This window comes from Salvelinus namaycush, chromosome 36 (assembly GCF_016432855.1).
Source record: "Salvelinus namaycush isolate Seneca chromosome 36, SaNama_1.0, whole genome shotgun sequence".
Taxonomy (NCBI): Eukaryota; Metazoa; Chordata; class Actinopteri; order Salmoniformes; family Salmonidae; genus Salvelinus; species Salvelinus namaycush.
This window is the reverse complement of record NC_052342.1, coordinates 20,599,465-20,621,928: the sequence shown is the minus strand read 5'-3', so window position 1 is coordinate 20,621,928 and position 22,464 is coordinate 20,599,465. Positions and strand designations below refer to the sequence as shown.

General features: G+C 43.4%; 1 protein-coding gene across 1 annotated transcript; it reads right to left on the bottom strand.

Annotated features, from left to right (window-relative positions):
* Positions 1-2,085: 2,085 nt before the first annotated feature.
* LOC120030133 (coagulation factor XIII A chain-like) lies at positions 2,086-21,577 on the bottom strand. The gene is made up of 14 exons (XM_038975453.1): positions 21,421-21,577; positions 19,618-19,806; positions 18,140-18,388; positions 16,008-16,126; positions 15,630-15,737; positions 14,718-14,892; positions 14,092-14,230; positions 13,211-13,314; positions 12,903-12,991; positions 10,579-10,735; positions 7,884-8,159; positions 7,511-7,671; positions 4,544-4,680; positions 2,086-2,227 (listed from the first exon to the last, which is right to left on the bottom strand). Exons 1-14 carry the CDS (start codon positions 21,575-21,577, stop codon positions 2,086-2,088), a joined length of 2,202 nt encoding a protein of 733 aa, XP_038831381.1.
* Positions 21,578-22,464: the final 887 nt, after the last annotated feature.

Genomic DNA, 22,464 nt, shown 5'->3' with positions numbered 1-22,464 from the left:
TGCAAAGTCACAGCCCGGTGCGTGCAGTACATGCTCTCCGTACCTGCCGCGTAAAGAGGGGTATCCAGCCAGGAAGGGTGGTGCTGGCTCAGCGCTCCTGGTCTCCAGTGCGCCTTCTCGGACCAGGATATCCTGCGCCGGCTCTCCACAAGGAGTCTCCAGTGCCTGCACAGCCCAGTGCATCCTGTGCCAGCGCCTCGAACGTGCCGGGCTAAAGTGGTGATTCAGCCAGGAGGGGTTGTGCTAGCTCTAAGCTCCAGACCTTCAGTGTGCTTTCACAGCCCAGTGCGTCCTGTGCTGGTGCCCTGCACTTGCTGGATTGAAGTGGGTATCCAGCCAGGACAGGTTGTGCTTGCTCCCCGAACCACGCCTCCAGTGTGTCTCTCCAGCCCGGTGAGTCCTGTGCCTGCTCCACGAACCAGGCCTCCAGTGTGTCTCTCCAGCCCGGTGAGTCCTGTGCCTGCTCCACAGACCAGGCCTCCTGTGTGTCTCCCCAGCCTGGTGAGTCCTGTGCCTGCTCCACGCACCAGGCCTACAGTGTGTCTCCCCAGCCTGGTGAGTCCGGAGCCTTCGGCGACGGTCCCCGGTCGGGAGCCTCCAGAGACGATCGGCAGTCCGGTTCCTCTTGTGAAGGTCCATGCAGGGCCGCCACCAAAGCGGAGGGATCTGCGGGCAGAGGGGGGTCTACGTCCCGCACCGGAGCCGCCGCCGAGAAGAGATGCCCACCCGGACCCTCCCCTTTAGAGTCAGGTTTTGCGGCTGCGCTGCGCTTTGGTCCGATCCTCATTCCGACGAGAGCCGTGACAATATCAAATAAAATTCACCCTTACTGAAAAGTAATTATAGCCTGTGTTCATCATTCATACCCAGAACACTTCAGGGTGAGCATTAAAACATTTACACAAAATGGTCATCATCATGTAGAGGGGAATAATACACTAAAATTTGTACCGTAATTGTCCACCATGGATTGTGAATGTGGAAAAATTATTCCTATTTAAACTCGATGTCTCTTTCAAACATATAGCTTGTGTTCATGACTAAAGTTATCAAATGATACTTTCTATCAGGAAAGGCGTCAACAGTACTTGGATCACCTCATCATTGTGTGGTATCTTCTCCATAAGAGCCTTTGCTTGGTCTACTGAGTTAATGCCACACAATTCAATCATCCACTCTGTTACTTCCTTCCTTGTAGCATTGTTCCGCTTTCCTTTTGGAGTTACTGGCACATGAAAGTTCATGTCATAAAATTATTAATCACTGAGTTGATCCAGAATGATGGAAAGGGCCTCCCTCCAGCTATTGTTAACAGAGTTTTTCTAGAGTTTTGCCAGAGTTTGTAAAGGATCTTTCACTTTGCCTCCCATCATAAAACTGCACTTTATACTATGATGAATCACTTTGTTGCTTCATTTGCATGCATGTGTACATCACTGTTTTACAAATAGAAGTGCACAGAATATTGCCAAACCATCGTGTATTCTTTTATTTGGGTGATATAAAACATTTTGTGCTAGAAATCAAAAGTTAAAACAAAACAATGACACTTAGCTTGTCCTTAACGTCATTACATGACATACTGTAGTTCTATTTTGTGAAAGAACATGATCATAGATGCATTCATTAATATTCAACAACAAAGCAACCCAATCTCTAAACTGTTGGTAGCTGGGTTACAGTAGCTACATGTATGATGTAGTTGTCTTTTAGGCTATAGAAGTCATGTGAAAACAAAACAACTGCATTGAACTGTATTAAATGTTGCAGAGTTAGAAAATATTTACATTTTGTGAAGCTACATGATCAGTATACTAAAGTTAACAAAAGCAACAATTCAACCCTAGAGCTCTATTCAATCTGTAGATTCTGCGATAAGGTCATTTCCGATTGAGCCGACATATGCAGCGTTTAACGTGATTGCAGACTCCGCTAAAGGGGGAACATTGCCTTTAAATTTTAATCACACAGTAAAGCTGAATTTCCGCGATGCGGATTGAATAGAGCCCCTAATCTCTAAACTGTTGCTAGTTGGGCTGTAACAAGGCTGTAACAGGGCTGTAGATATGTTGTCTCCTGTGTTGCTCAGGGCTTGACGGTGAGTTGGGCCTGTCCGTACACCTGTCTGAGGGCAGCACAGTCCAGACTGGCCATCAGCTTAGTTGGCCCCGCCCTACGGGGGGTAAAACCCTCCGTCCACGTCAGGGACGAGCCTGCCGTGATCAGACTGGAATAGAAACATACATACAGTACATGAGTGCAATCCCACACAAGTTCACACATACACACCCACACACACGTAAGCTAAGGACCCTGGGACTAAACACCTCCCGCTGCAACTGGATCCTGGACTTCCTGATGGGCCGCCTCCAGGTGGTAAGGGTAGGCAACAACACATCTGCCACACTGATCCTCAACACTGGGGCCCCTCAGGGGTGTGTGCTTAGTACCCTCCTGTTCTCCCTGTTTCCCCAAGACTGCGTAGGCAAACACGACTCCATCACCATCATTAAGGTTTGCTGATGACACAACAGTGGTAGGCCTGATCACCGACAATGATGAGACAGCCTATAGGAAGAAGGTCAGAGAACTGGCAGTGTGGTGCCAGGACAACAACCTCTCCCTCAATGTGAGCAAGACAGAGGAGCTAATCGTGGACTACAGGAAAAGGTGGCCCAACAGGCCCCCATTAACATCAACGGGGATGTAGTGGAGCGGGTCAAGAGTTTCAAGTTCCTTGGTGTCAACGAACTAGTTTGTGTCACCAACGAACTAGTTTGTGTCACCAACAAACTATCATGGTCCAAACACACCAAGACAATCGCGAAAAGGGCACAACAAAACCTTTTTCCCCTCACGAGACTGAAAAGATTTGGCATGGGTCCCCAGATCCATGCATCAACGCCTGGTATGGCAACTGCTCAGCTTCTGACCGTAAAATGCTACAGAGGGTAGTGCGTGCGGCTCAGTACATCACTGGGGCTAAGCCTCAACGTCAACAGTGAAGAGGCGACTCCGGGATGCTGGCCTTCTAGGCAGAGGTCCTCTGTCCAGTGTCTGTGTTATTTTGCCCATCTTAATCTTTTCTTTTTATTGGCCAGTCTGAGATATGGCTTTTTCATTGCAACTCTGCCTAGAAGGCCAGCATCCCGGAGTCGCCTCTTCACTGTTGAAGTTGAGACTGGTGTTTTGCGGGTACTATTTAATGAAGCTGCCAATTGAGGACTTGAGGCATCTGTTTCGCAAACTAGACACTCTAATGTACTTGTCCTCTTGCTCAGCTGTGCACCGGGGATCTCCCACTCCTCTTTCTATTCTGGTTAGAGCCAGTTTGCGCTGTTCTGTGAAGGGAGTAGTACACAGCGTTGTACGAGATCTTCAGTTTCTTGGCAATTTCTCGCATGGAATAGACTTCAATTCTCAGATCAAGAATAGACTGACGAGTTTCAGACGAAAGGTCTCTGTTTTTGGCCTGTAATCGAACCCACAAATGCTGATGCTCCAGATACTCAACTAGTCTAAAGAAGACACATTTTATTGCTTCTTTAATCCGGACAACAGTTTTCAGCTGTGCTAACATAATTGCAAAAGGGTTTTCTAATGATCAATTAACCTTGTAAAATGATAAACTTGGATTAGCTAACACAACGTGCCATTGGAACACAGGAATGATGGTTGCGGATAATGGGCTTCTGTACACCTATGTAGATATTCCATAAAAAATCTGCAGTTTCCAGCTACAATAGTCATTTACAACATTAACAATGCCTACACTGTATTTCTGATTAATTTGATGTTATTTTAATGGACAAAAAAATTTGCTTTTCTTTCAAAAACAAGGACATTTCTAAGTGACCCCAAACTTTTGAACGGTAGTGTATATAATAGGCGGTGTCAGAGGAAAGCCCATAAAATTGTGAGACTCCAGTCACCCAAGACAGACTGTTTTCTCTGCTACCACACAGCAAGCGGTAGCGGCGCGCCAAGTCTAGGTCCAAAAGGCTCCTTAACAGCTTCTACCCCCAAGCCATAAGACCGCTGAACAATTCATCAAATGGCCACCAGACTATTACATTGACCACCCTCCTCCATTTGTTTTGTACACTGCTGCTACTTGCTGTTTATTATCTATGCATAGTCACTTCACCTCTACCTACATGTACACATTACCTCAACTAACCTGTACCCCCACACTGATTCGGTACCGGTACCCTCTGTGTATACCCTCGTTGTTGTTATGTTATTGTGTTACTTTTTTTTATAATGTTTTACTTTTATTTATTTGGTAAATATTTTCTTAACTCTTCTTGAACTGCACTGTTGGTTAAGGGCTTGTAAGTAAGCATTTCACGGTAAGGTCTACACTTGTTGTATTCAGCACATTTGATTTGATATACACACACCACACACACACACACACACACACACACACACACACACACACACACACACACACACACACACACACACACACACACACACACACACACACACACACACACACACACACATACAGATACCCACACACACATACACTGCTCACCTGTAATGTTTATACTTGGGTGGCATGACTCCTGGCCCCTCCACACGAACATACACATCCTCCAGGTTAAACTTGAATGGGTTTGTGAACTCCACGGTCACCATCATCTCCTCACTCACCTTGGCCAGACCAGACACCTACAGGGAGGCGAATGACAGTTTAGAACGGTCCTGACCCTAGCCGTGAAGACCCAGCTAGGATCGAGAAATGCAGCATATTTGTAAAATCCAGTGTACTTTATATACAGTACAAATTGATTCATTTTGTGCTTTCCACGATGTTCACAAAGTTACCACCAGGTGACCAGACCAGGAAAAAGTCCATCAAACCAGGTCAGGTCACATGGTCAGGTCACATGATCAAATGGTCAGGTCACATTGTCAGGTCACCACATGGTCAGGTCACATGTTCAACAAAAAATTCTCAGCCTCAGATGAGTGTCAAAAATGTCCCCCTATGTGGATTAATACGTTTTTTTTATTGAATGTAATTTCATTTAATCCAATATAAATTAATGGTTGAACATTGGTTGGATGGAGAGTTTGACGTATGTAGCATTATATGACCTACCTCTACAGAGAGTTTGGGTTATGTAGCCTTATATGACCTACCTCTACAGAGAGTTTGGGGTATGTAGCATTATATGACCTACCTCTACAGAGAGTTTGGGGTATGTAGCATTATATGACCTACCTCCGAGAGAGAGTTTGGGGTATGTAGCATTATATGACCTACCTCTACAGAGAGTTTGGGGTATGTAGCATTATATGACCTACCGCTACAGAGAGTTTGGGGTATCTAGCATTATATGACCTACCTCTACAGAGAGTTTGGGGTATGTAGCATTAAATGACCTACCTCTACAGAGTTTGCGGTATGTAGCATTATATGACCTACCTCTAGAGAGTTTGGGGTATGTAGCATTATATGACCTACCTCTACAGAGAGTTTGGGGTATGTAGCATTATATGACCTACCTCTACAGAGAGTTGGGGGTATGTAGCATTATATGACCTACCTCTACAGAGAGTTTGGGGTATGTAGCATTATATGACCTACCTCTACAGAGAGTTTGGGGTATGTAGCATTATATGACCTACCTCCGAGAGAGAGTTTGGGGTATGTAGCATTATATGACCTACCTCTACAGAGAGTTTGGGGTATGTAGCATTATATGACCTACCGCTACAGAGAGTTTGGGGTATCTAGCATTATATGACCTACCTCTACAGAGAGTTTGGGGTATGTAGCATTAAATGACCTACCTCTACAGAGAGTTTGGGGTATGTAGCATTAAATGACCTACCTCTACAGAGAGTTGGGGGTATGTAGCATTATATGACCTACCTCTACAGAGAGTTTGGGGTATGTAGCATTATATAACCTACCTCCGAGAGAGAGTTTGGGGTATGTAGCATTATATGACCTACCTCTACAGAGAGTTTGGGGTATGTAGCATTATATGACCTACCTCTACAGAGAGTTTGGGGTATGTAGCATTATATGACCTACCTCTACAGAGAGTTTGGGGTATGTAGCATTATATGACCTACCTCTACAGAGAGTTTGGGGTATGTAGCATTATATGACCTACCTCTACAGAGAGTTTGGGGTATGTAGCATTATATGACCTACCTCTAGAGAGTTTGGGGTATGTAGCATTATATGACCTACCTCTACAGAGAGTTTGGGGTATGTAGCATTAAATGACCTACCTCTACAGAGAGTTTGGGTATGTAGCATAATATGACCTACCTCTAGAGAGTTTGGGGTATGTAGCATTATATGACCTACCTCTACAGAGAGTTTGGGTGTGTAGCATTATATGACCTACCTCCGAGAGAGAGTTTGGGGTATGTAGCATTATATGACCTACCTCTAGAGAGTTTGGGTATGTAGCATTATATGACCTACCTCTACAGAGAGTTTGGGGTATGTAGCATTATATGACCTACCTCCTAGAGAGAGTTTGGGGTATGTAGCATTATATGACCTACCTCTAGAGAGTTTGGGTATGTAGCATTATATGACCTACCTCTACAGAGAGTTTGGGGTATGTAGCATTATATGACCTACCTCTACAGAGAGTTTGGGTATGTAGCATAATATGACCTACCTCTAGAGAGTTTGGGGTATGTAGCATTATATGACCTACCTCTACAGAGAGTTTGGGTATGTAGCATTATATGACCTACCTCCGAGAGAGAGTTTGGGGTATGTAGCATTATATGACCTACCTCTACAGAGAGTTTGGGGTATGTAGCATTATATGACCTACCTCTACAGAGAGTTTGGGGTATGTAGCATTATATGACCTACCTCTACAGAGAGTTTGGGGTATGTAGCATTATATGACCTACCTCTAGAGAGTTTGGGGTATGTAGCATTATATGACCTACCTCTACAGAGAGTTTGGGGTATGTAGCGTTAAATGACCTACCTCTACAGAGAGTTTGGGTATGTAGCATAATATGACCTACCTCTAGAGAGTTTGAGGTATGTAGCATTATATGACCTACCTCTACAGAGAGTTTGGGTATGTAGCATTATATGACCTACCTCCGAGAGAGAGTTTGGGGTATGTAGCATTATATGACCTACCTCCGAGAGAGAGTTTGGGGTATGTAGCATTATATGACCTACCTCTAGAGAGTTTGGGTATGTAACATTATATGACCTACCTCTACAGAGAGTTTGGGGTATGTAGCATTATATGACCTACCTCTACAGAGAGTTTGGGTATGTAGCATTATATGACCTACCTCTACAGAGAGTTTGGGGTATGTAGCATTATATGACCTACCTCCGAGAGAGAGTTTGGGGTATGTAGCATTTTATGACCTACCTCCGAGAGAGAGTTTGGGGTATGTAGCATTATATGACCTACCTCTACAGAGAGTTTGGGGTATGTAGCAATATATGACCTACCTCTAGAGAGTTTGGGGTATGTAGTATTATATTACCTACCTCTACAGAGAGTTTGGGGGTATGTAGGGTGACGACCCTCATGCTGGTGATGATCTGGCCGGTCTCCTTGACCTTCCCGGTGGCGATGAAGTGGAGGTTGGCCTGCTCCACCAGCTTTTTCATGTAGTCCTGGGAACGCACCTCCATCACCTGCTTCTCAGCTGGGAAAACACACAGGGATGACTTAGGATATGCTTTGTCTCCTTGAGTTTTATTTTCATTTTCATGTATTTTCTGGGGCTCCTGCTTAAGAAATATTGTAGAGCAACTAGCTTGCTGCTAGTAGAGAATATTGATCTTACATGCACCCCTTACACATACGGACATACACACACACCCTCCTCAGCCCTTCCTCCTCCCTCAACCCGCCTACCTTTCTTGGGATCCAGAATCACTCTAGGTGTCTTGAAGAGGAACTCAGAGCTGGTGACTCCAGTGTAATACACCACGTTGCCACTGACGTACACGTCCACGGTACGCGCCTGGTCACTCGTGTTGTTGAACTCCAGCTTCAGCTCAAAGTCATCCCCCACCCTCACCTCCATCAGGGGCATGTCCAGCTCCACGTCAGCCTCCGGAGGGGTGGCCTTCTCACGATGACAGCCGTACTCCTCCGCCTTCTCCAGCACCGCGCGCTCCTCGGGACTACCTGTTGATGTGGCGAGAGGGAGAGATTATAAGGTCTCTCTCAGAAGTTTCTAGTGTTGGTACCCAATTTACAAAGAGGCAAAACCCCTTTTTCCATTTTGTTACCTTCTTTAGGGGGTGTCAGCACAGGAATTACAAGATTATGTTATAATGCTGTTATTGCATCAAATGCTTGTTTTATGCAACAGAATAAGGGGTTGTTAGAACGCTCATCTGTGTGTGTTCTACTGAGGAGGGGAGTCTGGAAGATTTACGATGTCTTTGGGTGATACCGCATTCCAGATCATGATTTAACTTCTTATGGCTGCAAGGGGCAGTATTGAGTAGCCTGATAAAATGTGTCCATTTCAAACGGCCTCGTACTCAATTCTTGCTCGTACAATATGCATATTATTATTACTATTGGATAGAAAACACTCTCTACTTTCTAAACCCGTTTGAATTATTTCTCTGAGTGAAACAGAACTCATTCTGCAGCACTTTTCCTGACCCGGAAGTTCAAAGTCTGAAATCGATGCTCTCTTCCTCTTCCTGCCTATAAATGGGCACAAGAGCTATTAGTATACATGCACGTCATACACCTTCCTCTGGGTGTCAAGAAGGCTGTGAGAGAAGAAATGAGGTGATTATCTCGATCTGGGATGGAATAAATCCTCTTGGAATGACGTGTACCCCAGTTCCGGTACTCTGAAGAACGCGATTTGGACAGTGGGGTTGCCTTTTGTTTTGCTGACGTTATAGGCGACTATTATTTCCGGCTTTGATTTTATTTGATACATGTCACCATATCATCGTAAAGTATGTTTTTTCAATATAGTTTCATCAGATTATTGAAATTTTTTCGGGAGTTTTGCCGTGTTCCGTTCTCTTCCGTTTGTTTACATGGAGAGATCCGTGCAACCCGGCTAGCGCGCTTGCTAAATGGAGAGAGAAAGTTGCCATTCTGAATCCAAACAACGACTCATCTGGACAAAGGACACCTTGTTCAACATTCTGATGAAAGATCAGCAAAAGTAAGACCCAATTTATGATGTTATTTCATATATCTGTCGTAGTCGCCGGCGCCCAAGTGTTTCTGGCTATTGTGCTAAGCTAATATAACGCAACATTTTGTTTTCGCTGTAAAACACTTAATAAATCGGAAATATTGTCTGGCATCACAAGATGCCTGTCTTTCATTTGCTTTACACTATGTATTTTTCAGAAATGTTTTATGATGAGTAATTAGGTATTTGACGTTGGTGTCTGTAAATATTATGGCTGCTTTCGGTGCAATTTCTGAATGTAGCTGCAATGTAAACTATGATTTATACCTGAAATATGCACATTTTTCGAAAAAAACATATGCTATACAATAAATATGTTATCAGACTGTCATCTGATGAGGTTGTTTCTTGGTTAGTGGCTATTTATATCTTTATTTGGCCGAATTTGTGATAGCTACTGATGGAGTCAAAAACTGATGGAGTAATAAAAGTGGAGTCTTTTGCTAACGTGGTTAGCTAATAGATTTACATATTTTGTCTTCCCTGTAAAACATTTTAAAAATCGGACATGTTGGCTGGATTCACGAGATGTGTACCTTTCATATGCTGTATTGGACTTGTTAATGTGTGAAAGTTAAATATTTAAAAAAAAATATCTTTTGAATTTCGCGCCCTGCACTTGAAGTGGCTGTTGTCATAAGTGTACCGACGTCGGGCTTGCACGCCAAACAGGTTAATGTTTCTGTTCTATAAGGTAACAGGGAGAGATGACTCCAGGGCCAGACCTTGGTCTCTACACAATGAGAACTGTTTTTGCAACAGCTGGGAAGCTGGGAATTATAAGTATCTTTCATACAAATCTTAACTGTGTGACCTATTCCATACATCTGTTGTTCGTCATGTAGACTGAAGGGGGTGTATCTTGGCTATAAAAGACCTTTGTACTTTTGTCTCTGGGCTCTCAACGAATCATCTGAGAGTGATTCCTCGACCAGCCATCGGTAACGTATAGCACTCAATCAATTCACTTTATACAGTATGTGTGTGTTGTATTGACCTGCTCCCTTATTAATAAGTGAATAAAGATTTGGTTTAAGTATAACTCTGACTTGTGTGATAAGTTTGTCTCGCCTCATTTGATAGTAAAGAAATGAACCATGACAGGGGTAAGATCCACGTGATGAAAAGTCAGATATGGCGGGGTGTTAATACTTTTCATGACACTGGAGTAAGCAGGAACTGACAAAGACTGACACTTTTTGCGCCGGTATCCCGGACCCAGACAAAGCCTAGTTCTGAACTTTAAAACACTAGAGATTCTCGATCGAGCATGCCTTTTAGTCCAGGACTATAGGCTTAATCTGTGTCTGGGAAACCGGCCCTTTGTGTTTGCTCTGTGACTCTCCCTCCATCCCTCCACTCCTCCTCTCCTACCCTCAGGGAACTTGTACTGATCAGTGATGTCACGGCGAGCGTCCTGGCCGGGCACTTTGGTCACCACCATCCTGCCAACATGGCTGCTGTTGACCTTGACCGGCTCCAGGGTTCCGTCTCTGGGGTTCCGTGAGTAGAACACCACATCACTGTTCACCTACAGAACAGGAAGAATGGAACACGTTCATCATGTAAAACCAGTCATTAGTCACTTAGTCATATATTTGGTCATATATTTGGTCATTATTGTAATATATGGTAATATAAAGTGCATTCGGAAAGTATTCAGACCCCTTACCTTTTTCCACCTTTTGTTATGTTACAGCCTTATTCTAAAATGTATTTTAAAAAATCCCCTCAACAATCTACACAGAATACCCCATAATGACAGGTTTTTGATTTTTTTGCAACAAAAAAAGAAACTGAAATATCACATGTACGTACATAAGTATTCAGACCCTTTGCTATGAGACTCGAAATTGAGCTCAGGTGCATCTTGTTTCCATCCATTATCCTTGAGATGCTTCTACAACTTTTGAGTGAGTCCACCTGTGGTAAATTCAACTGATTGGACATGATTTGGAAAGGCACACACCTGTTTATATAAGGTCCCACATTTGACAGTTCATGTCAGAGTAGAAACCAAGCCCTGAGGTAAAAGGAATTGTCCTTAGAGCTCTGAGACAGGATTGTATCGAGGCACAGATCTGGGGACGGGTACCAAAACATTTCTGCAGCATTGAAGGTCCCCAAGAACACAGTGGCCTCCATCATTCTTAAATGGAAGAAGTTTGGAACCACCAAGACTCTTCCTAGATCTGGCCACCCGGCCAAACTCAGCAATTGGGGAAGAAGGTCCTTGGTCAGGGAGGTGACCAAGAACCCAATGGTCACTCTGACAAAGCTCCAGAGTTCCTCTGTGGAGATGGGAGAACCTTCCAGAAGGACAACCATCTCTGCAACACTCCACCAATCAGGCCTTATGGTAGAATGGCCAGATGAAAGCCACACCTCAGTAAAAGGCACATGACAGTCCGCTTGGAGTTTGTCAAATGGCACCTAAAGGACTTCTCAGACCATGAGAAACAAGATTCTCTGGTCTGATGAAACCAAGATTGAACTATTTGGCCTGAATGCCAAGTGTCACGTCTGGAGGAAACATGACACCATCCCTACGGTGAAGCATGGTGGTGGCAGCATCATGCTGTGGGGTGGTGCACAATTGGCCCAGCGTCATCCAGGTTAGGGGAAGGTTTGGCCGGGGTAGCCCATCATTGTAAAATAAGAATTTGTTCTTAACCGACTTGCCTAGTTAAATAAAGGTTAAATTAAAAATCTAAATTCAAACGGTAGGGACTGGGAAACAGGATCAAGGGAAAGATGAATGGAGCAAAGTACAGAGAGATCCTTGATGAAAACTTGCTCAGGACCTCAGACTGAGTCAAAGGTTCACCTTCCAACAGGACAACGACCCTAAGCACACAGCCAAGACAAGGCAGGAGTGGCTTCGGGACAAGTCTCTGAATGTCCTTGAGTGGCCCAGCCAGAGGCCTCACCATCCAACCTGACAGAGCTTGAGAGGATCTGCAGAGAAGAATGTGAGAAACTCCCCAAATACAAGCGTGCCAATCTTGTAGTGTCATATCCAAGAAGACTCAAGGCTGTAATCTCTGCCAAAGGTGCTTCAACAAAGTATTGAGTAATGGGTCTGAATACTTATACAAATGTAATATTTCAGTTCTTGCTTTTTTATACATTTGCCCATTATGGGGTAGTGTGTGTAGATTGATGATTGAAAAAAAAAAGATTTAATCCAGTTTAGAATACAGCTGTAACGTAACAAAATGTGGAAAAAGTCAAGTGGTCTGAATATTTTTTGAATGCACTGAATATTACCATATGTATTACCATATACATAACCATATGTATTACCATATATATAACCATATGTATTACCATATATATAACCATATGTATTACCATATATATATAACCATATGTATTACCATATATATAACCATATGTATTACCATATATATATAACCATATGTATTACCGTATATATTACCATATGTATTACAATATATTTAACCATATGTATTACCATATATGTAACCATATATATTACCATATATATTACCATAGTAATAACCCCCCAAATATGTATAGGTACTGCATATTCACTGTTAGACGAAGAGTTCACTGATTCAAACTTTAAATGAGCTTTCTTGGTAAGTGGCCAGTAGGGGTTGTAACATTTTGTATACTGTCCTGTGCAGTTAGTACCCTGCTCCACTAGGGGGGCTCATCGTTGTAGTCTTTACCTCGGCAAACACGAACGCTGCGTCATACGGGAAGCAGATCTGTCCGTGTTTGATGGCCTGGACAGATGCAGGACCACACCTGTACATCCCTATAGAAAGACACATTAGGTATTTTATTACAAATAAGTATTAATACAGTATAACATAGTTACTACCTCTTAAATTAGCTAACAAAATGTAACAACTGTATAACATGGTCAGCAAGTTCAGTAAAAGTGTACAGGCGCATGTGTGTGTGCGTGCATGTGAATGTGTGTGTGGGCACGTGGGTGCAATTGCATGTAAACGTGTGTGTAGGAACACCTCACCATCACTGGTCTCCTGGGGTGTAGCATCCACAGCCTGCCAGCCCCCAAACCCTTGAGGAAGGTCTGGCCTGCTCATGTAGCACTCATTCCAGCAATGGTAGTTCCTATGGCAACATAACCATCCCTTAATTTCACTGTAACATCCAATGATTTTAAATGCAGTGTATGTACTCTTTATATGCAGTTTATGTACTCTTTAAATGCAGTGTATGTATTCTTTAAATGCAGTGTATGTACTCTTTAAATGCAGTGTACGTACTCTTTAAATGCAGTGTATGCACACTCGTGGATGAATTGTGTTTTTAAATGGTCAATTAAATAGTCAATCAGAAGGTGATTTCAACATTGTCTGTCACTGAATCAGTTCTACCAAATGAAGTAGTGCTGAGGGATTCACCAAAATTTAGTTTTTTGGGATGGTTACATTACAATAGTATTATACATTACAAAAATAAAGTTGAACTATGTGGGACGCTGGCTGAAGGGAGTTGTAATGTTCATTAAGCAAATATTCAAGCTAGTTCAGTGCAGAAACGTGGTAATAAACGACTTAAGCAATAATACATGAGGCCATGTGTTATGACATTTTATCATGGCTGTGATGTGGTCATAGCCACGAGGCGAAGCCGAGTGGTATTTGTTATTTTATTAGGATCCTCATTAGCTGTTGCAAAAGCAGCGGCTAGACCACCACAGCCATGATAAAATGTCATAACACATGGCCTCAAGTCTATTATTGCATTATTACAACGGGTTACCAGCATTAAAAATTAAGATTATTTCCCAAACTTTCAATTTTTACACAAAATATGATGTTACATTCACTAACACTGATTGTCAAATGATTTCAATTATCGTCTGTCACTCTGAATCAGTTCTACCAGATGGAGTCTTTGGTGCGGTGCTTGTCAATTCTGCCGTTCTCATCCAGGATAACATCAGTCTTCAGGTTGCCGTCGTTGTCGTGGGCAGAGTAGAAGTTGGTGACAACCCTGGCGGGGATGCCCAGACAGCGCAGGACTGGGGAGGGGGAAGGGAAGGGAAATGATTTCATCAGCAAATACAAAGAAATATAAGGAATTCTGCACATCAAAGAGGGGAATAAGTTATTTAAATTCTGTTTGTTACAATAAACTAAACAGCAGCAGATTGTCAATCCAAACCATAGACTACTACTGAACCCCACCCACCCCTATTCTAACACTCTTCATTCTCTAATAATGGGTGGTATAGCCATTCATACTAAGGCAATGTCTCTCAATCCTGGTCCTGGGGACCCAAAGGAGTGACATTTTAGTTTTTGATCTAGTACTAAACAGCTGATTCCACTAATCATCTCATCATCAAGCCTTTGATTAGAATCAGGTGTATTAGTGCTAGTTGCAAAAACAAAAATGTGCACCCCTTTGGGTCCCCAGGACCAGGATACCTTAGTATGAATGTCTTGGAAAACACTGGATTGGAAAACACTGTACTAAGGGTTGAACGGTAGTGTTGCGAGTCTCACAGGTGTTGAAGACGGCAGCATAGACCCAGCACTGGGCGTAGCAGACGGGTGTCTTGCTGCTGGAGTAGTTGAGGAGGATCTCAGTGCTTCCTGTCCAGGAGGTGGGTGCCACTCCGTAGGTGTAGTCACCGCTCCAGTTCCCCACCAGCACCCCGTCGTCGTCATGAGAGTTCAGCTGGGAGAAAGAGAGGTAAATATGCTGTAGTTTGAGTCTGAAATGACACCCAATTCCCTTTATAGTGCATTAGTTTGACCAGAGCCTTATGGGCCATGTCAAAAGTAGTGCACTATATGCTAAGAGTGGCATTTTGGATGCAACTGCAGCCTTTTACATGCCTACATTGAGTTGTAAGTACAAATCTGTCTTCCGTACAAATCTCTGTTCTGTACAAATCTGTCTTCCGTACAAATCTCTATTCTGTACAAATCTGTCTTCCGTACAAATCTCTATTCTGTACAAATCTGTCTTCCGTACAAATCTCTCTTCTGTACAAATCTGTCTTCTGTAAAATCTCTCTTCTGTTCAAATCTGTCTTCCGTACAAATCTGTCTTCTGTAAAATCTCTGTTCTGTACAAATCTGTCTTCCGTACAAATCGCTCTTCTGTACAAATCTGTCTTCTGTAAAATCTCTGTTCTGTACAAATCTGTCTTCTGTAAAATCTCTGTTCTGTACAAAACTGTCTTCTGTAAAATCTCTCTTCTGTTCAAATCTGTCTTCTGTAAAATCTGTCTTCTGTTCAAATCTGTCTTCTGTAAAATCTCTGTTCTGTAAAAATCTGTCTTCTAATATGGCTTTTTCATTTCTCCATTGAGTTTTACTTATAAATGTACTATGTGAAAAGGTTGTAAGAATGTTATGTGAATGGGTTCTCTGTATTGTATTGACTGGTGGTAACCACGCAACCCTCACCATGGCGGAGGCCTTCCGGGCTACTTTGATGGCGTCGCCCCGGTTGGTGAGGGGCATGGCAGCTTTATCCATGATGAACAGACAGGCATCCAGCACCCCATAGTCAAACTGCAACAAGCAACGTTGGAAATTGAGGATTAACTTGTAAAAATGCATATGAGGGTTTTATGGTCAGTCTTTGTATTCAAATTAATACATGCGTGGAAAACATCTTGTGTGGAACGTGTGGAAAATCTCTGTTGCACGTCGGGCCAACTAACCCCATTTATCTGTGACTATATCCACAACACAGCATGGCCTCTTGGGCTTTATTAACAGACATACACTATAAAATTGTGTTTTGAAATGATTGTCCAAACAATGTAAAATGATTTGTACCTGACCAAAGTTCCAGGGCCGCTCAGACATGTCGTCATATGCCCCGTGGTAGATGACCCCCACCTCGTTGAGAACACACTCCTCCCTCTCATCGTCATCATCCAGGAACACAGAATCACCTGATGGAAGGAAAACAGAACGTTAGAATTTCATTCTATGTTCAGAATGTACAGTTGAAGTCAGAAGTTTACATACACTTAGGTTAGAGTCATTAAAACTTGTTTTCAACCACTCCACAAATTTCTTGTTAACAAACTATAGTTTTGGCAAGTCGGTTAGGACATCTACTTTGTGCATGACACAAGTAATTTTTCCAACAATTGTTACAGACAGATTATTTCACTTATAATTCACTGTATCACAATTCCAGTGGGTCAGAAGTTTACATACATTAAGTTGACTGTGCCTTTAAACAGCTGGCAAAATTCCAGAAAATTATGTCATAGCTTTAGAAGCTTCTGATAGGCTAATTGACATCATTTGAGTCAATTGGAGGTGTACCTTTGGATGTCTTTCAATACCTACCTTCAAACTCGGTGCCTCTTTGCTTGACATCATGGGACAATCAAAAGAAATCAGCCAAGACCTCAGAAAAAAATTTGTAGACCTCCACAAGTCTGGTTCATCCTTGGGAGCAATTTCCAAGTGCCTGAAGGTACCACGTTAATCTGTACAAACAATAGTATGCAAGTATAAACACCATGGGACCACGCAGCCGTCATACCGCTCAGGAAGGAGACGCGTTCTGTCTCCTGGAGATTAATGTACTTTGGTGCGAAAAATGCGAATCAATCCCAGAACAACAGCAAAGGACCTTGTGAAGATGCTAGAGGAAACAGGTACAAAAGTATCCACAGTAAAATTAGTCCTATATCGACATAACCCGAAAGGCCGCTCAGCAAGGAAGAAGCCACTGCTCCAAAACCGCCATAAAAAAAGCCAGACTACGGTTTGCCACTGCACACAGTGACAAAGATCGTACTTTTTGGAGAAATGTCCTCTGGTCTGATGAAACAAAAATAGAACTGTTTGGCCATAATGACCATCATTGTGTTTGGAGGAAAAAGGGGGAGGCTTGTAAGCTGAAGAACAACATCCCAACCATGAAGTACGGGGGTGGCAGCATCATGTGGTGGGGATGCTTTGCTGCAGGAGGGACTGGTGCACTTCACAAAATAGATGGCATCATGAGGTAAGAAAATTATGTGGATCTATTGAAGCAACATCTCAAGACATCAGTCAGGGAGTTAAAGCTTGGTCGCAAATGGGTCTTCCAAATGGACAATGACCCCAAGCATATTTTACCTTTATTTAACTAGGCAAGTCAGTTAAGAACAAATTCTTATTTTCAATGACGGCCTAGGAACAGTGGGTTAAATACCTTGTTCAGGAGCAGATCAACAGATTTTTACCTTGTCAGCTCAGGGATTCAATCTTGCGACCTTTAGGTTACTAGTCCAACACTCTAACCACTAGGCTACCTGCCACCCCAAGCATGCTGTTAAAGTTGTGGCAAAATGGCTTAAGGACAACAAAGTCAAGGAATTGGAGTGGCCATCACAAAGCCCTGACCTCAGTCCTATAGAAAATTTGTGGGCAGAACTGAAAAACCGTGTGCAAGGAAGGAGGCCTACAAACCTCACTCAGTTACATCAGCTCTGTCAGGAGGAATGGGCCAAAATTCACCCAACTTATTGTGGGAAGCTTGTGGAAAGCTACCCGAAACATTTGACCCAAGTTCAACATTTAAAGGCAATGCTACCAAATACTAATTGAGTGTACGTAAACTTCTGACCCACTGGGAAGGTGATGAAAGAAATAAAAGCTGACATAAATCATTCTCTCTACTATTATTCTGACATTTCACATTCTTCAAATAAAGTGGTGATCCTAAATGACCTAAGACAGGGAATTTTTACTAGGATTAAATGTCAGGAATTGTGGAAAAACTGAGTTTAAATGTATTTGGGTAAGCTGTATGTAAACTTCCGACTTCAACTGTATGTTTTTAAACAAGATAGAGGTAGCTTGATCAATCAATCAATCAATCAATTAATCAATCAGTTGCACAAACAATTGATGTGGGACCAGACTAGTGGGATAGCTGTCATCAGTCAGTGTCCATCACAGACCTGTTGCCCAGGCGTTGAAGAGGACGTAGAGGTCTCGACTCTCGTCCCTCCTGGTCCTACGGATTCCGTAGGGCGTCACCACCGCCACGTACGTGCGCCACTTTCCCACAATGCAGTCTGGCGCGGGGGTGATGCCCACTGTGACTACGTTGTCGGTGCTGTCCACCACCCGGCCGTCCCACGGGCTCTGGCCGTCCATGGCCACAGACACGGGGATGTAGGTGCCCTTACTGAACTGGGGACTGCCCCCTGGTGGATTGGTGGAACAAGAGGAATGACATGTCTTGCTAGCTTGCTAACACTGAGACTTCCACTCCGGGGGTGAAGTTACATCTAGGATCAGCTCCCCCTTCCCCAATCGTAACCTTAAAGGCCCAATGCAGTCAAAAACTAGATTTTATTGTGTTTTATATATATTTCCATGCTATGAGGTTGGAATAATACTGTGAAATTGTGAAAATTATGATAATGTCCTTTTAGTGTAAGAGCTGTTTGAAAATGTTTGAAATTTCTGCCTGTTTTGCTGGGATGGGGTTTTGGCCTTCCATGGTAGCATCACCAGGTGGTAAATGAGTTAATAGACCACTAAGAAAGAGAGTTCCAAACCTCTCTACCAATAACAGCTCATTTTCAGTTTTCCCCTCCCCACTCAGACCACTCCCAGACAGTTTTAGCAAAATTCTTGTTTGAGAAATTACTCTTTGCTGAGAAGCTATTATTATTATTTTTTGACCATTTTAATTGAAAACAATCATAGTATGGTACTTCATTGTTACCCAGAAATGATTTGATATTGAGATACAAATGGCTGCTTTGGACCTTTAACCATTAGTCCGGAGTATGCAAAACTGACCCTAGATCAGCAACTTCACCTTACACCGAGCCTTCGCATTAAGCCATGGTAACACCCTGGACTAGAGATGTGGTACTAGAGACATAGTAACACCCTGAACTAGAGCCATGGTAACACCCTGGACTAGAGATATGGTAACACCCTGGACTAGAGATGTGGTACTAGAGACATGGTAACACCCTGGACTAGAGATATGGTAACACCCTGGACTAGAGATATGGTAACACCCTGGACTAGAGCTATGGTATTACCCTGGACAAGAGCTAAGGTAACACCCTGGACTAGAGCTACGGTAACACCCTGGACTAGAGCTGCGGTAAACCCTGGACTAGAGCTACGGTAAACCCTGGACTAGAGCTACGGTCAACCCTGGACTAGAGCTATGGTAGACCTAACCACTGATTCAAGAAAGAAAGATAGATACAGTACTACATGCACACTGTTGAATCCCTCCTTAGTTTGATTATGTTTCAAGCTGTTAGATTAAAAACTGCAGGAGCATTTAACAGTGTACATTTCTTTCATGACATTACTTTTGAACTGCTTCTAAACTAGTAACTATGGATACAGAGTGAGATCTTTTTGATTCTGGGAAGCTTTTTAGGTGGGGGTTTATTTATCTCACCAATAACGAACTCCACAGCGAACTGATCATCGGAGGGTTTGTAAGGACGGTCAAAGGTCACCTTGAGCTGGAACTCCTGGCCCCTGCGGACGATGAGGTGGTCACTGGCATACAGGTGTGTGCTGTGCTGTGGCGTATTGACCTCATCTGGCCTCCGCAGCATGTTCACGTCCCAGATGTCCAAGAACTCTGGAGGGAGGGAGCGAGAGAGGGAGAGTGAGAGAGAGATGGGCGAGAGAGAGAGAGGGGGCGCAAGAGAGAGAGAGGGGGCAGGAGAGCGGGAGAGAGATGGCGGGAGAGAGAGCGAGCGGGAGGGAGAGAGAGAGAGGGGGCGGGAGAGAGAGCGAAAGAGAGAGGACGGGAGAGAGAGGGGCAGGTGAGAGAGAGAGGAGCGGGTGAGAGAGAGAGAGATAGAGGGGGCGGGAGAGAGAGAGAGGAGGCAGGAGAGCGGAGGAGAGAGAGAGAGGGGCGGGAGAGAGAGCAAGAGAGGGGGCAGGGGAGAGGGAGAGAGAGAGAGAGCGGGAGAGAGGGGGGGGGCGGGAGAGAGAGAGAGGGGATGGAAGAGAGAGAGATAGGGGGTGGGAGAGTGGGGGAAAGAGAGAGTTGCGGGCGGGAGAGAGAGAGAGGGGGCGGGAGAAAGAGAGAGAGAGAGATGGCAAGGGAGAGAGAGATAGAGGGGGGCGGGAGAGAGAATATATAAGTGTATAAGGAAAGAGGAGAGACTTGAAGACTGGAATTACTGACTTTTGTCATCGTAACTTGGGCCCTGAGTTTTTCCTGGTCAAGTTAGGTGGTCATGGAAAACTCTGGGCCCTAAATCTATGGCTATTTGGGATACAGTTGAAACATACAGACGCAGGATGCAATGCGGGAAATGTCAAATGTGGTAGCGTTTATAATGTTACCTCATAAGCATAGCAGGTATTTATATGGGAGTGTTCATGTTGATTCACTAGCATAGGGCAACCTGTCATCATTATCTGGCTCCAAGGAGCATTCCTCGGAGACGAGGCCATACCCCAAACTATTCAATATTTGTTGTCATTCAGTTAAGCCTGTACTCGATTGAAGTGTATTTGAGATTTAAAAAGGCTTCTGAAAGTTTGTAATTTCCAAAATGTCAATGACTTATAATCCACATAATTCACATTTCCTGTTGCTGCAGGATTATTTTCCTGCTGTAGTAAATTTACTAAAATTAAGACCCATTAAGAGTGGGAAGTATTGTTCGATGTGGTCCGAAGTGGGGCTATGCCCCCCCATCCATAAATTTGAGAATTTTGCATTTTTCAAACACCTGAAACAGCTTTTTCCTGTAATCTAGAGCCTTAATCGTTATGCTTAATTTTAAGTAAAAAATATGTATATATTTCAGCATATCTTTGCATACCTCTTGTGCTGTCTGTGTCCTCCTTACTGCTGGTTCTTTAAAAAATAAATATAAAAAGAAAAGGCTTTTCTGCATCTCTGCTAAAATATTGAAAGGAATGTGAGTCTTATTCAATATATTTATTTATTGCTTGCTTTTCTAAAGTCTACCAACCTTGCCAGCAGGCATGCCAGCTAAGATAGTTAAACAAGCTAGCTACTCCAACTTGATTGATAGTTGTCTTCTTGTTAGCTAGTTAGGAGGTTGGGAGATTGGGAACCTATCTGGGCTAGCTAAAGCAAACTTCATAAAATTGCTAGGTGGCTATAGTATTTGTTTTAAAACAGCACACACACAGTGCCTCCTTATCCTCCTCACACACACACACACGTACGCACACACATACACACACACAAGCTCATTCTCCTCCTCACCCCTGAGTGGAGGAGGTCCTCGGGGTCCAATTATGCCAAAGGAATCGAACTCAGGCACCTCCTCCCCCTCTGCATTGGAGCTGGCGATGGGGGCGGCGCTGCGGCCGCGGTGGGACACCTGGGGTGGTGGCTGGGCTGCGGGCTCCGGGTTAGACATGGTACTAGCACTGAAATGTCACCTCACAGGCCTGGGACACATTCAGATGGACGGACAGACACACAGGCAGACAGGCAGGCAGACAGACAGACAGAGTGAAAATGTTATAAGATACCACAGAACAGTTCAGAAGTTCATAAAGAATAATATTAAATGGGCAGGAGGGGATCTGATCCCAGATCAGCAATCTGAGATGCTTAATGAACACCGGTCCTGAATTCCATCGATGGTAGCATATCACTGACAACTCCATTCATATTCAGCTAACCCTTTGAGGGGACAGTTGTACTGTGGATGCTAAGAGATTAACTGTTTCGACAACCATCTGTTTCACATTGAGGTATGGCAGCAGTAGTGAACGTGAGTACGGAGCTGGATGAGACACACGTAAACTTTAACACAAGCCACGTGTATATATATTCAAAAAATGATTTGCATAGCAGTGACTAGATCAGCAAACTTAGGTATGAAATGCTTGGTGGTTTCACTGAGAGGAGCCTGTGTTTTTTTTCTTGTTGTTTATTTATGTGCTGTATAAAGAAAACGAGGGCGCAATTCCAAAAAGCGGTTGGCAAAGTCAAACATTTTTGTGTTGTTTGTTTTGGCGTTGTGTTGTTCTGAGTGCCATTAAACTGTGCAGTTCAACTGAACAAATTAAAGAGAAAAAATGGTTGTTAACGATCAAGGAATTCTAAACTTGAATCATCCCTGATTTTGTGTCAGCGGGGGTCACAAAAGTGATGTCATCACATTTCTTTGTTTAGAATCAACATGTAGGATTCTTTTTTTTTTTAAATAGTAAAAACATTCCATTTGCTATGGGTCATTTTGATAATTTGGGCATGTAGTGAAAAAGACTATGTACCAATAAAAATATGCCAGTATTT